Source organism: Balaenoptera borealis (assembly GCF_965194805.1).
Source record: "Balaenoptera borealis genome assembly, chromosome: 7".
NCBI lineage: Eukaryota > Metazoa > Chordata > Mammalia > Artiodactyla > Balaenopteridae > Balaenoptera > Balaenoptera borealis.
The window spans coordinates 108050083-108066398 of record NC_138864.1 but is presented as its reverse complement, the minus strand read 5'-3'; the positions used below and the strand labels follow the sequence as shown (position 1 = coordinate 108066398).

The window sequence follows — 16316 nt, the reverse complement described above, 5'->3', positions numbered from 1 at the left end:
TTGGGGAGGAGGAGAGGGAGTGGCCACGTCCCCTGGGGTTGAGAGCGGCCGGCGACTGCCGGGGAGGGCGGGCCTTCTCTCCGAGTGACGGGACCGCGGCCCAACCGGCGCCAGAGCACGGGGTCGGCCTTCCTGCAGCTTCTTCCGCTTGCTGGCTGCGGCGCCTGGGACGGTGGCGGTGGGTTTGGGCGCTGGGAAGTCGTCCAAGATGATTAAAAAATTCGACAAGAAGGACGAGGAGTCTGGTACGCGCGGGGCGTCTGACGCCCACCCTCAGCCGCGGGGTCCCCTTCCCCTGCCTGCCGCCACCTGCTCTCGGGAACTGCGGACCTGGAGGCGTGGGCGCCGGTGTGCCGGAGGGCCGGAGTTGGAGCCCAGCCCCTCCTCCGACCCACTCCGCTCCAGCCGGGGGCCTGCCCCTAGCCCCTCCCCCGGGCGCCGGAGCCTCCCCTCAGGTCGCGCGCGAGCGCCCGGTCGCTCGCACGCAGCCTCGGGCTGCTCGGCGGCCCCGCCCCCAGCCCCCTCCGGCGCAGCTCCGCGGAGCCACCTGCTCCAGTTCGCCGGGGGTGGGCTGCCCACCAGAGTCCGGCCCATGGCAGGTGGCGGAGGTAGTGAGTGTGCGCTTGCGAGAGGCGGGGTGGGGTGGGGTGCTGGTAGTGCAAGGCCCACGGTGGGTCTGGGATTGACGGAACTGAGTGTGTTTGTGAACTTTGTGGTGTCTGTACCTTACAATCTCCCTGGGGACCTCTGCTTTGTCCGCTTCCGTGCGGGCAAGCCTGCTCCGTGGTACCTAGCTCGTTTAATACTCAAGCATCCAAAAGTGAGTTGCATCTTGATATCCGTCTTTGGTCCAGAGTAAATGAGGAAGATGCCAAGTCACCTCAAAAAACAAAAGCAAACAAAAAAAACTCCCCAAAACCCTCAGTGATTGATAGCTGCTCTCAAAAAGTGTGGTGGAGGGTTGGGTTAGTAAACCTCTGTGGCCCCTTCCAGCTTGACATGTATCTAATTCTCTGGTAAACTCCTCACAGTAAATGTTAGAAACACATAAAATAGTGCTTTCCTTTAGGGAAATCCAAAGGACCCTACCACAGTCTCATTAATTTTAGTTGTATGGACATGACAGATATTTCTAACATTCATATAAAAAGAAGGCAGGGAAAGAATACACTCATTTCAGGCAGGGTTTCTGCAAAAGAGAAGTACAGGATCTTACAGGATAGCAGACAGAGCTAGTGTCAGAATCAGAAGGATTTTAATCAGTTTGTACGCATATTAGTAATGATTATCACTGTGAAATCCAAGTGGTCACCTCACTTGGGTGAGATTTCCCAAGCATTCAATACCCTTCTGTAGAAAGTAAGTTTGTGTAGGACAGCTATTAAAGACATTTTTTTTCCCCCATAACATAGGTAGTGGCTCCAATCCTTTTCGGCATCTGGAGAAGAGTGCTGTCTTACAGGAGGTATGGCTTGGAAGTATAGTGTGTTTTTTTCTTTTCTATTCCATTTTAGAATGGGGGACAGAGAGCCCCGGAATGCTCTGATCCAAAATAAGAATTAAGGAATGTAGCTGAGTTCAGAGAATATATACTTGAGGGAAAAAGAAGAGGGATTACTTGTCATAGGAGAGTCTAGAGCTTATAGAAATGCAAGAATATGTAGACTCTGTCACATGCTGAGAATTTTAAATAAAACACCAAAGGAGGTGTTTAGTGCAAGGTTATTGAAGGAAGTTATAGATATTAAGCTTATTGTATTCAAATGATGTAGATAAATATTGTGATTCTTACTTAATAGATAAAGCCCACAAGTTGAAGTAGCAGACCTAAGGGAGTGAGTGTAGAATGGAAAACCTAGGCCACATCTAATAATTTATTATATACCATAATAAGTTGAAAACTGTAAGCAACATTATTTGGATACTGTGATTAAAATGTATAATAGTCTTTATTAAGTTGATTTTCTGTAATCTGTGATAGCAAAGATAGAAAATATATATAGCAGTGTTTTTTGTTTCCACAGGCTCGTATATTCAATGAAACGCCCATCAATCCAAGAAGATGTTTGCATATTCTTACAAAGATTCTTTACTTATTGAACCAGGTAAATTATTTTGATTTTCCTCAGATTTGTGTCCTGGAATAGAAATATATAACATGCAGTGAAGTACTTTCTGGCAAGTGTAATTATTTATTTTTTAAAAATTCACTTAATTTTAAAATTTACAGTGTTCGATTAACATAATAATATGTAAAATTTCTTGAGGATGAGGAGTATGACAGACACTTCTTTTTTATTCATGAGGTACCAAATCAGCTAAGCGCATAGTAGGATCTCAACGTTGATTTGAATTTAACAAGTATTAGTTAATATTAAAACATGTTGTTTAGATATGTTCAGAAAATAAAAATATATTGCAAAATCTTAGACAAATTCCAGATAGATATTTTATCCTTTTGGAGGGAGTATATTAATATTTTAAAGCTTTGATTTTAACATTCAAATTTTATACAGGCATACCTTATTTTATTATACTTTATTGGATTTTTTTTACAAATTGAAGGTTTGTGGCAACCCTGCATTGTTAGATGATGGTTAGCATTTTTTTAGCGGTAAAGTATTTTTAAATTAAGGTAGGTACATTGTTTTTTTTTGACGTAATGCTATTGCACAGAATAGACTACAGTATAGTGTAAACATAACTTTTATATGCACTGGGAAACCAAAAAATTCCTGTGACGTGCTTTATTGCAGTATTCACTTTATTGCTGTGGTCTGGAACTGAACCCACAGTATCTGCAAGGTATGCCTGTATTTATTTTCCCTACTCCACCACTAGCAGTATGATTCTGCGCTTAACTGTTTTGTGCCTTAATGTCTTTTTCTGTAAATGGGGATTATGATAATACCTGTTTTATAAAGTTATAATGATTAAATGATACAATAAATGTGAAGCACTGAGAATAGTCCTGGATACATAGTAAACATTCGGGAATAGTTTTCATTCGGTCATTTAGCATATATATTTATCACATACCTGCTGCATTCTATGCACTGTTTTAGGCACTGGGGACGTAGCAGACAAAACCAACAAAAATACTTGCACTCGTGAAACATAGATCCCACTTGCGCTTTTTTTTTCTTTTTAAATTAATTAATTTATTCTTGTCTGCATTGGGTCTTCGTTGCAGTGCACAGGCTTTCTCTAGTTGCAGCGAGCGAGGGCTACTCTTCGTTGTGGTGTGCGGGCTTCTCATTGTCCTGGCTTCTCTTGTTGAGGAACACAGGCTCCAGGCGCGCAGGCTTCAGTAGTTGCGGTGTGCCGGCTCAGTAGTTGTGGCGCACGGGCTCTAGAGTGCAGGCTCAGTAGTTGTGGCGCTTAGTTGCTCCGCGGCATGTGGGATCTTCCCGGACCAGGGATCGAACCCGTGTCCCCTCTATTGGCAGGTGGATTCTTAACCACTGCACCACCAGGGAAGTCCCCCACTTGCTGTTATCGTTACTTATTTAATTTTTTTTTCTTGTGTGTGGTTTTATTTATTTATTTATTTGTTTGTTTCTTGTGTGTTTTTTTGGTTTTTTTGCTTCAGACTGAAAAATCTCATGATTTTTAGTCTAGGGCTTTAGAAAATGTGAGAATGTGAGTCTGTTTCTTAGATACACACACACACACACACACACACACACACACACACACACACACACACACACACACACACACACACACACCCCTACCTCAGGTGGTTTACATATGGTGCTAAGAAGACTGTGGTTTCCAATTTGAATTCCATGAGAATATTTTTACTATGTTTCATGACTGAAGACCTCATCCAGAGACATGAAGTTTTGTAGCTTGCAAATGGAGGCAGAGCAACAAGAACATGCTTTTAAATAAAATATATCTATTCACAAACATATATCCTTGTGTGGTATTATATTAGAAACATTTAATGCAAAGTCAGTTTGATTTAACTTTTCATAGCATGCATTGTGTCCAAGTTGGGGAACTCCAATCTGTAAACAGAATTTTGAGTAGTTAAAGTTGGTTCAGAGTAGCATATATTTTTATATTGACCGATACTGCTTTTATGGGCAACTCATGTTTAAACGTATAATTATCTTGATAAGGAAGTTACCCACACAGTCTGATAAACACAGTCAACTAGGTGAACAGATTTGGGAACTTTAGCTTTATCTTTTGCCTAGTTCTTGGTAGTGCTTTTTGGAAAAATACTTCTAAGTTTCTACTAGAGTTGACATATCCGTATATTCTCTGAGTTTCAAGTCAAAAAGTAGGGACTTAGGATTTACTGTACTAGTATGACTGACAAGTAGATGGGCATCTGTATATTCTCTAAATATGAAAGAAGGTAAGGGAAATCTGTTGCTGATGAGCAAGCTGGGTACTCTGACTTAAGTAATTGTAAACTCTTATACTTTGTCTTTCATCCTAAACTTTCAGGGTTTTTCATCAAAATTTGTTTATTCTTATACCTTTGACAAATAGATTGACTAGTTATCTAGTTATATTTTTTATGAGAGCTGAAGCCCTGAAAAGTGATTGAGCCTAACATATTATATAGGATTGCTTTTAATGAAGAAGTTAAATATTGAAATGGTAATGTTTCAGGTGGTCTGTGGTCTGCAGTGTTTTGACTATTAATAAAATATTGGGTTGGCCAAAAAGTTTGTTTGGGTTTTTCTGTTACATCTTACAGAAAAACCCAAACGAACTTTTTGGCCAACCCAATAGGTTATCTAACACCTCGCTACTCAAAAATACGTGGTTCCCAGATCAGCAGCATTCACATCACTGGGAGCCAATTAGAAATGGAAAATTTTAGGGTTCACACCAGAGCCACTGAATCAAAATCTGCATTTTGGGAAGATCCTCCGATGATTTATTAAGCACGTTGAAGTTCTGATCCAAAGCATGTTTTTAGGGGCTTGAGCCAGTGTCTTGAGATGTATTAGCAGCCCTATAAGCCTTACTTTTATATAACTAATCTGATTCCTGCCCTTTTGGTTGGTCCCTTTTTGCCATGTTTTCTGGGATTCCTAATAGGTAGTTCTTTACAGTTTAATATTTATTATGCTCCTATGATATGTCAGGCATTGGATTATAGAAATGTAGAAGGTATGATCTCTGCTCTTAGGCAATGTAACAATAACATCCTGTTCTGATTAGGAAGTCAACTTACTATCATTTTCTATCTCCTTGTAAATCACAATTCTTCAGGGAATTTAAAATAGTTCCTGCTAAAAAGTTAGATACCACTGTTCTAGAACTTTCATAAAAGCATGGTGTATGATAATGAATTGTTTTAAATAAGGAATGGATAAATGGCTATGTAGGTTTATAAATTAAAAGCCAGAAAAATAGCAAAGAGGCACAATGTTTATACAGAGAGTTTTTCCTGAGTTCTAAAAGATCTTTGCAGAAATAAATGGAAAATCCTTAATTTTTTTTGAGTTTAAGAAATTGTTTTAATTTAAACTTAATTTAAATTACTTAGGGTGAACACTTTGGAACTACGGAAGCCACAGAAGCCTTCTTTGCAATGACTCGATTGTTTCAATCTAATGATGTAAGTCTTTTTTTTTTTTTTTTAATTCTTTTAGGCTATAAAAAGCTCCTTTTATCTGTTTTCCTTGGGGGAACTTAGAGTGCTCCAAATTAGGGAAAGTTGCTTGAAATGTTTAAAATTACTTAAAAATTTTCTCTTCATAAAATTTATAGATGTTCATTAAAGGACATATGAAAATGAAAGAATGAAAGTATATAGTTTAAAGCTGTTCACTCACAGATCTACCATGCTGTCATAAAAACTGCTAATATCCAGCTTCTGGCGTGACACTGCGAAGGTGGACTGGTATAGAAGTCAGAGGACATAGCTATCACATCTCTAAGTTCTTAGTCAAGTTTCTGGTGGGCCTGGGGTTGCTGTTGGCAGATGAGAAGAAGAGCTGGATGCAGAGTGGGGAAGAGGACATGGAGTAGGGAAAAAGAAGAGTGAGGACAAACTAAAGCTGCCAGCACCCCTGCATCTGTCTCTCATTACCTTCGACCACCCTGACTTTCAAGCATAATGTCTGCTTCACTTCTGTCTTCCAAATGTGGCACATACTTCCTTTTTGCCCAGCTCTGACTCAGAACCATCAGAGAAGGGGATTGTGGGATCTGTATTTCCCAGCTTTCTGTTAACATAAATTGGCCAAATTGTACAGTTCTTTTGGTATGTATTGCATATCATCACAGGCCACATTTTGTGCCTGACCCTGAGGACTTTATAGGATTTGAGTCTGGTTATGTGTCTAGATAGTGAGCAGTTTGGGGATTAGGTCCTCAGGAACATTGGCGTCCCATGTAAGGCAACTATTTCGGGGAAAGTCAGTGCACATTCTTCAGGCAAATGGAGCCTAATTTCCTCAGACAGGGTATGAAGGACTGCTTCTACTTGCCCAGGAGGCTTGGAGGAATTTAGAGGTTCAAGGTACTTTGCTTCATCAGAATCTGCCCATATATCCCCATTCCAATTTTCAGGGCCCCACTCCTTGCCAATCATGGTCCTAACTTTAACATAAAATGGCTCACAAGGGGGTAAATTGAAGTTGCATTGTAATTCAGTCACCTGCAGGATATACTTTTCAGAAATCTCAGCCCTGTGTCCACATGGCATGAGGCTTTCTATTAAGGCATTATGGACATTTTCTAGTCCCTGACGTAGACCTTAAGCTGTGAATTCAAAACTCCGAGCTTAGCATTTTCTTTTACCTAGTTTGCCAGTGTACTTAGAAGGAAGTAGCCCATTATACAACTCATTTTTACAAAAATGTTCTATGGCAGCAACTAGTTGATTACCCAAACCTTTGTCTTCTATAGTCCTTGATTATACTTGTCTGCAGGTGATGATTTAAGTATTTTGCCACGGTATGCCATGGATGACTAGTGTCCCCTTTACCAGTGGAGACAGGGTCATTAATTCCTTTTATCAAATCAGAAAAGCAATTTCAGATTCCTATCCTTAACGCCCTATTTCCCTTTAATCACTTCCTGTACCAAAACTTGGGGTTCAATCAGGGAAGCAGAATTACTGTGTTTATTTATTTTTTATTTTTTTAAAATTTATTTATTTATTTTTGGCTGTGTTGGGTCTTCGTTTCTGTGCGAGGGTTTTCTCTAGTTGCGGCGAGCGGGGGCCACTCTTCATCGCGGTGCGCGGGCCTCTCACTGTCGCGGCCTCTCTTGTTGTGGAGCACAGGCTCCAGACGTGCAGGCTCAGTAGTTGTGGCTCACGGGCCCAGTTGCCCCGCGGCATGTGGGATCTTCCCAGACCAGGACTCGAACCCGTGTCCCCTGCATTGGCAGGCAGATTCTCAACCACCGTGCCACCAGGGAAGCCCCACTGTGTTTATTATTGAATTATTTATTAGAGGAATTAAACTAGAAAATGAGGCATTTCAAGCTGCTGGAGAGTGGGGTCACAGAGAGGGACTATCATAAAAGTTATGGAAGGCTGCTCCAGGTGTCTTGGGGTAGGCCAGAGGCTGTCGTTGCTCACAGGGCTGGCAGTTGAGAAGAAGAGCTGGACATGGAGCAGGGAAGAGGATGCAGAGCAGGGAAGAAGTAGCGTGAGGACAAACTCGAAGCCTCTAGCACAGAGGTTGTATTAAGAGAAGAAGACATGAAATAGTTTTCTAGGAAATGGATTGGGGAAATGTAGGATTGTTGGACAGGACGCATGGCCCCTTCAAGTTAGTGGTCATGAATTTAAAGTATTCCCAGGTAGCATGGTGAATGTTTTTCTCTAGCTACAGGCTTCAGGTTAAGGCATGGAACAGTTAAAGATGGGATTTAATCAAGATTGGGGTTTTGCCATGTTGGTAAGCAGAGGGAGGAACAAGGAAATTGAGTGATTGAAATATTGACTGTGGAGACTATGTTTGGTCCGGAGGCGAGTAAGAACAGGGGCTGATTGGGACAGTAAAGAGTTGATGGAATCAATGGCTTGTAGGTCATGGTGGAGCAAAAGAGTTGAGTCAGGAGTGGTGGTTGGAGAGCGAATGCTTGGAAATGAAATACAAAAGGGGTACTGTTATTGATATAGGCTGTGACAATGGAAGCAGGTAATTGCAATAGGAAGGACAGGATCATTGGAGAAGAGGTCAATTCCATGGAGTATTCAGAGTTTTAGAAATTCTGTCTGTATGGATATTAAAATCACCAACAATTATTACTGGGGTTTTATTGGAAATAGTGATAGTAAACAAAGTACTAATTTTTTTTTTTAAATAAGGGAAGTAACCTAGGGTCTATATATGCAACCAGCAGTGGTGGCAAGTGCTGCAGTCTAATGGCATAAGCTTTTTTTTTTTTTTTTTTTTTTTAAATGGCATAAGCTTTAAAGCCAGAGTTTTTAGGGATGAAAGAGGTACAGTGAAAGAAGTCAGTGCAGTGATTTTGCAGAGGCAATGAGGATCAACTTGAACAGCTTCCCTACCTGTTGGTCTGTTGGCACGAGGGAGAAATGGCTACCATTTGAGAGGGCTGCAGGCGAATCCTCAGGGGAGAGCCAGGTCTCAGTTAGAGAAAAGATGGGAATGTTTAGAGAATAGTTTAAGGATATAAGGGGTTTTGCTGTTGAAAATGCTAGAGAACCTGATTGAAGGGGTTTGGAATTTGTGGAGGGATGGAAGATGGAGTCAGATTAGGTGCTCATCCAGTGTCCAGGAGATGAGTAATGACCAGGATATTGTATTTTTTTTTGTAGTGACTGAGGTTTAGTAACCATGTACAGCATGATGTGATTTGTTTTGATGGTCCCTTAGGCAGAATATGGAATTGAGGATATGATTTTTTGCGGGGAAGATGAGGGGGTTTTGCCAGCAGCATGTGGAGCTCCTTCCTTTCCCAGCCTTCCTTTACCAGAGGGTAATTATTATTTTGAGATTGGTATCCTCCTATGTTTATATATTATATCTGTTTGTATCCATAATCTATACTTAGTATTTTAAAATATAATATGAATGATGTCATCTTCATATTATTTTGCAATTTAAAAAATTAATATATTTTTGAGATCTGCCCACTTGCTACAAGTACTTTTACTTTATTCTGTTTTACTGCTGTATGGAATCCCAGTATGTGAATATACAGTATTCTTATTTATTTATCCATTCTCCCACTGGTAGATCTATAAGTTGCTTCTACTTTTTTGCTATTACAAATGACATTACACATAATGTTTATGTACATGTCTTCTTGTGCACATAGAGAATTTTTCTGGGGTAGATACCTCTAAGTGGAATTTCTAGGTAATGCTATTTATACGATCTTGCCAAATTGATCTTAAAGGGTTGTACTAATTTACACTGATTTGCTTCCAAATCCTTACCTGCTCCAAATAATAATTTCTTATTATCTGATCTAAATATTTGCCATTCACAAGAAGGTGATATGGCATCTCTTTGTGGTTTTAATTTGCATTACCATATCACTGCTGAAATTGAAACTCTTTTCGTATAGTTAGTGGCCATTTTACTTTTCCTCCTCTGTGAATTGTCTGTTTATATTCTTTGCTTATTTATATTCCTTCTATTGATTTATAGGTTTATAACTTTATTTTAGCCTTTAAAAAATCTGCTTTGTTTTTTTAATTTTAAAAATCAGCTTAAATATACAATAAAATTCACCAATTAAGTGTACAATTGTGTTTTGACCAGTGTATAGAGTCATGGAACAATTACCACAGTCATGATATAGAAACTTTTCATCACCCCAGAATGTGCCCCCATATTTATTAGTTGTCTGTCTCCTCCCTCAGCCCCTAGCACCTGGCAATCACTGATTTACTTCCTGACAACATAGTTTTGCATTTTCTAGAATTTCATTTAGATTTAATAATATAGTATATAGTCATTTATGACTTTTATGTCTTGTTTCTTTCCCTTAGCTTTTGAGATTGATCCAAGTTTTTGTATGTATCAGTAGTTTGTTCATTTTTATTGCTGAGTAGTATTCCATTGTATGGAGGTAGTCTTTATTTATCCATTCACAAGTTAATGGATATTTGGGTTGTTTCCAGTTTATAGATATTATAAACAAAGCTGCTAAAAATATTCAAGTACAAGTCTTTGTGTGGACCTATGTTTTCATTTTCTTTGGTTAGTATCTAGAAGTGGCATTCTTGGGTTTGCATTTCCTGAATGATGAATGTATTAAGCATGTATTAAGCAAATATATGCTTATTGGCCATCCGTTTATCTACTTTGGTGAAGTGTCTGTTGAAATCTTTTACCTTTTTTTTAAAAAAAAATCAGGTTGTTTATCTTCTGCTTATTGAGTTGTAGGTGCTTTTTTAATTTTCTGAATACAAGACCTTCATCAGATAGGTGTTTTGTAAATATTTTCTCCTTCCCAGATCCCAGTCTGTGGCTTGCCTTTTCATTCACTCACCACTGCATTCTTTTTCTTTTTTTTTTTTTTAAGTATAATATACAAATGGTAAAATTCACCCTTTTTAGTGTATAGTTTTACGAGTTTTGACAAATGCATACAGTAGTATTATCATCACTGCAGTCAAGATTTAGAACATTTCCATCACTCCAAAAAGTTCCCTACTATATGATCTATTCCTCGCATCCTCAGGCCCAGGAAACCAATAATCTCTTTTCTTATAGTTTTGCCTTTCCAGGAAGTCATAAGAATGATATCATACTATATGAAGCCTTTTGAGTCTTCTTTTCAGGCACTTAGCATAATTCATTTGAGATTTTTCCATGTTATTTTTTGTGTCAGTTTACTCCTTTTTATTTCATTGTAGTAATTTGTTGTATGGATGTACCTCAGTTTATTTGTTCATTAGCTGAAGAGCATTTGGTTTGTTACCATTTTTTGGTGGTTATGAATAATGTTGCTATAAACATTCATGTATAAGTTTTTAAATGTAAGTTTTTATTTCTCTTGGGTAAATACCTAGGAGTGGAATTGCTGGGTCATATGATAGGTGTATGTATGTTTAACTTTGTAAGAAACTGCCAACGCATTTTCCAAAGTGACAGTACCATTCCCCCCATTACTGTATGAAGCTTCTAGTAGCTCTGCATTCTGGCCGGCACCTGGTATTATATGTTTTTTTTTTTTTTTTTTTTTTAATTTTAGTCATTCTAATACGTATGTAGTGGTATCTCTTTGTAGTTTTAATTTGCATTTCCCTAATGACTAATTATCTCAAAATCTTTTTATGTGCTTTTGTTGCCTTCTATATATCTTCCATGATGAAGGATCTGTTCATATCTTTTGCCTATTTTTAATAATTTGGTTGTATATTTCCTTATTATTGAGTTTTGAAGGTCTTAATGTATTCTGGATAGAAGTTGTTTATCAGATGTTTCCCAAATATTTTCTCCTAGTCTGTGTCTTGTTTTTTCACTTCCTTAGTCTTTAAAAGAGCAGAAGTTTTTAATTTTGATGAAGTCCAGTTTATCAGGGTTTTTTTTCCTGTTATGGATTGTGCTTTTGATGTGTATTATAGAAATCTTTGCCTAACCCAAGGTCACAGAGATTTTCTCCTCTGTTTTTTCCCTAGGCATTTTGTAGTTTTTGTGTCTTAAATTGCTTTAGGATCATTTTGAGTTAATTTTTGTACATGATATAAAGTGAGGGTTGAATTTCTTTTCATCTCCTTCCTCTTCCTCTACCACCCGCTCCTTTTTCTCCTCCTTTCTTTTCTCATCAAATTCTACTGGAATAATTGAATATCAGTATGGAGGGAGGAGGAGGAGGAAGAAATAATGATGATTGCGTTACAATGGCACATTGGAACATTCTATTTTTTTTATTGATATATATATCTGTTCTTATTCCAGTATCACACTGTCTTGATTACTGTAGCTTTATAGTAAGTTTTAAATCAGGTAGTGCATGTTTTCCTATTTTATTATTATTTTTTTCTTTTTCAAAGTTGTTTTGGCTCTTCTAAGTTCTTTGCATTCCTCTATGCATTTTAGAATCAACTTGTCCATTTCTATCAAAAAAGGCCTGCTGGAATGTTGATGGTGATTGCATTGACTCTAGAGATCAATATGTTCAACTATACTTCAAGAAAATTAAAAAAAAAAGATCAATTTGAGGAGAATTGACATTATAACATTATTGAGTTTTCTACTCCATAGACATGGTATATATTTCCCTTTATTCAGGTCTCTAATTTCTGTCAGCAGTATTGTAGCTTTCAACATACAAGTCTTATACATATTTTGTGAACTTTATCCCTGAAGCAGTTAACATTTTTTATACTATTGCATTTGTATTGTTTGTAGGTAGTCTATAGAGATTAAATTGATTTTTGTATATTGACCTGTTTCCTGTGATCTTGTTAAATTTATTTATTACTTCTAGGAGTATTTTGGGAGATTCCTTAGGATTTACTTTTTTCAGTCTGTATGCTTTTTATTTGTTTATCTTACCTTTTTGTCTTCTTGCACTATTGTATAGTGTGAATAGAAGTGATGGTAGAGGACATCCTTGCTTTGTTCCTGATCTTAGAGGGAAGGTATTTAATCTTTCACCATTAAATGTGATGCTGGCTCCAAGTTTTTCATAAGTGACCTTTATCAGGTTGAGGAATTTCCTTTCTATTCCTAGTTTGCTGGGAGATTTTTTTTTTTTCCATAAATGGGTATTGAATTTGGTCAAATGTCTTTTCTATATCCATTGAATTATTATGAATTTTTCTTTTTTAGTATATTAATATGGTGAGATGCATTTATTTTCCTGGAAAATATAAAATCTTTGTTTTCTGTTTGTTAAAATTTGTTATGGATTTTGAGTCTGTGGTCATGAAATATATTTATGTATAGTTTTTTCTTGGGTTTTGTATTTGGGTAATGCTGGCTTCATAAAATGAATTGAGAAGTGTTTCTTTGTCTTCTGCTCTCTGGAAGAGTTTTTGGAGAATCATTATTAATTTTTCCTGAAATGTTTGATGGAGTTCACTATTGAAACCATCTTTATTGTAGGAAGGTTTTTGATAATTAACTGCTTTAAAAGGAAATAGATATGCTGCTATTCAGATTATTTGTCTTCTTGAGTGATCCCTGGTAGTTTGTGTCTTTCAAGGAATTTGTCCACTTCATTTAAATTGTTGAACTTCATTGGCATAAAACTGTTCGTAATATCTCCTTATTCTTTTAATGTTTGAGAATCTGTAGTGATATCTCTTTTTTCACTTTGATATTGGTAAATTTTATCTTCTCTCTTTTATTCCTGCGAAGTTCGTCTAGAGGTTTATAAATATTATTGATCTCTTCACAGAACCAGCTTTTTGTCTCATTGACTTTTCTCTATTGTTTTTCTCTTCCAAACTGTGCACTTAATTGTGCAAAACAAACAAAAAACACAACACACACACACACACACACACACACACACACATGCTAAAAAATCAAGCCAGAAGAAGGAAAAGAAAAGAAAGATAGATCAAGCAGGACAAACATAAATTATATAATAAGATGGTAGATATAGACCCAAATACATCATTGTCGCATTAAATGTAAATAAACAACATAAAGAACATTTACAGAAATTGACTATATACTGAGCCATAAAACAATATGCAACAAATTTCAAATGAATGAAATTGTGTATCTTATGTTCTCTAATTACATTGGATTAGTGTTGGAAATCAATAATAAAAGAGTAACTAGATAATTCACCATATTTTTTGATATTAAGAACACATTTATGGAAATTCCTCAGCCGTCCAGTGATTAGGACTCCATGCTTTCACTGCTGAGGGCGCAGGTTCAATCCCTGGTCAGGGAACAAAGATCCTGCAAGGCACAAGGCCAAAAAAACAAAAGAACACATTTCTGTTCTGTTTCCAGCCATGATGAAGTAAAGGGGCTAGATTTATCCTGCTACCATAAATACCTAGAAAAAAAATACATATATATATATATATATATATATATTACACAGTAGTTTTTCAGAAATTAGATTAACAAGCATTCCAGGATTATGATCTGAAGAAAGAGAAAAACCTAGGGTTGTGCTAGTTCATTTCCTAGGGGCAGATTACAGTTCTCAGGTTAGGGAGGGCATACTGAAAAGGAGCCTACCTATCTCTCTGAGCCGAGAAAACAGATGGAGTTTGGGAAAGCCAAGAAATCTTAAACTTGTAGGGCAGAGTACTAGAGAGGAAGGAGGTGTGGAGAGAGGGAAGGAGGGAAGAAAGAAAGAAAGGAAAGAGATAGTTCCAGCAATCTGCTGAGGGTCTCCCCTTGAATCTTTAGATAAGAACTGGCCTGTGCATACGTAAAAGGAAAGCTACCTAAGGCCAAAGAAAGAATCACCAGGACACAGTGCTGAGAATAATTCATATTCCTACCAGTGAGAGTGGGAAGACCTTGTCATCTTGTATAGTTCTCAGAAAGGTACACCCTAGTAATGGGAATATATTAGCCTTAGACTAAGGCTTTAAAAAGCTTATACACAAGCCTCAAAAGTGAAAAACTGATCCCAGGTAACTTAACCTCATGACAGAGTAAAGTGCAACACTATATAAAAGAATTCAACAAAATCCAGCTCCTAACAACATAAGCTTCATAATGTACAGCATTCAATAAAAAATTACCAGGTATGCAGAGAAGCAGGAAAATATTATCCAGACCAGGAGAAAAATGGATCAACAGGCACAAGCCCAGAAATGATAAAGATGATGGAATTAGCAGACAATGACACTAAAACAGCTCTGATAAATCCATCATAAGTTGTTCTAATAAACCCGTTGTAAGTTGAAAATATCATAAGTCAAAAGTACATTTAATACATCTAACCTACCGAACATCATAGCTTAGCCTAACCTACCTTAAACGTGTTCAGAACACTTACAGTAGCCTATAATTGGGCAAAATCATCTAACACAAAGCCTATTTTATAATAACATGTTGAATATCTTATATAATTTATTGAATACTGAAAGTGAAAAACAGAATGGTTGTATGGGTACAGAATGGTTGTAAGTGTATCAGTTGTTTACCTTTGTGATTGCATAGCTGACTGGAAGCTGCAGCTAAGTGCCGCTGCCCAGCATCACGAGACAGTATTGTACAGCATATTGCTAGATGGGGAAAAGATTAAAATTCAGAATTCGACGTATGGTTTCTACTGAATGCTTATCACTTTTGCACCATCGTAAAGTTGAAAAATCATAAGTTGAACCATTGAAGTTGGGGACCATCTGTAATCTGCATGTGTGTGTGTGTGTGTATATATATATATATATATATACACACACACACACACATGCACAAACATTTACATATACATATACATACATTTATATATCATACATTATTTTTGTGCGATTTTTGTTGTTATTGAGATTTACCCATGTCTTTACCACTTTTTTAAAAAAGACTGTGTTTTTTTGAGAAGTTTTAGGTTCATAGCAAAATTAAGAGAAAGGTACAGAGATTTTACCCACACATGCATAGACTCCCCTATTATCAACATCCCCACCAGGGTGGTACATTTGTTACAATTGATGAACCTACATTGACACATCATTATAACCCAGAGTCCATAGTTTACATTCACTCTTGGTGGTGTACATTCTGTGAGTTTGGACAAATGTATATGACATGTATCCATCATTAAAATATCATACAGAGTATTTTCACTGTCCTAAAAATCCTCTGTACTCTGCCTATTTATCCCTAACTCCCTCCCTCCCCCAACCCCTGTCAACCACGGGTCTTTTTACTGTCTCCATAGCTTTGTCTTTTCCAGAGTGTCGTATAGTTGGAATCATACAGCATGTAGCGTTTTCATGTTGACTTCTTTCAGTTAGTAATATGCATTTAAGTTTCCTCCGTGTTTTTTCATGGCTTGATAGCTCATTTCCTGTTAGTACTAAATAATATTCTGTTGTCTGGATGTACCATAGTTTATCCATTCCCCTACTAAAGGATATCTTTGTTGCTTCCAAGTTTGGCAATTATGAGTAAAGCTGGTATAAACAGCTGTATGTAGGTTTTTGTGTGGACATAAGTTTTCAACTCCTTTGGGTAAATATCAAAGGGCACAGTTGCTGGATTGCATGTTCAGAGTATGTTTGGTTTTGTAAGAAATGGTCAAACTATCTTCTAAGGAGGCTGTACCATTTTTATTTCCCAGCAACAACGAATGAGAGTTCCTGTTGCTCCACATCCTCATCAGCATTTGGTGTTGTTAGTGTTCCTGATTTTGACCATTCTGTCAGGAGTGTAGTGGTATCTTGCTGTTTTAATTTGCCTTTCCCTGATGACATA

At 37.5% G+C, this 16316-nt stretch overlaps 1 protein-coding gene across 5 annotated transcripts in view; it reads left to right on the top strand.

The window, feature by feature from the left end:
• Positions 1-103: 103 nt before the first annotated feature.
• The window catches only part of COPG2 (COPI coat complex subunit gamma 2), a 142459-nt gene continuing 126246 nt past the window's right edge, over positions 104-16316 (top strand). For 2 of the 5 annotated variants that reach the window (XM_082399168.1, XM_082399166.1), the window contains exons 1-4: positions 105-245; positions 1413-1465; positions 2025-2105; positions 5519-5590. In XM_082399168.1, the coding sequence (XP_082255294.1) occupies positions 209-245; positions 1413-1465; positions 2025-2105; positions 5519-5590 (243 nt within the window). In that variant the 5' untranslated portion in view covers positions 105-208. Of the gene's footprint in view, positions 246-410; positions 609-1412; positions 1466-2024; positions 2106-5518; positions 5591-16316 lie in introns of those variants that run through there. The other 3 variants (XM_082399170.1, XM_082399167.1, XM_082399169.1) reach the window with 3 other exon arrangements.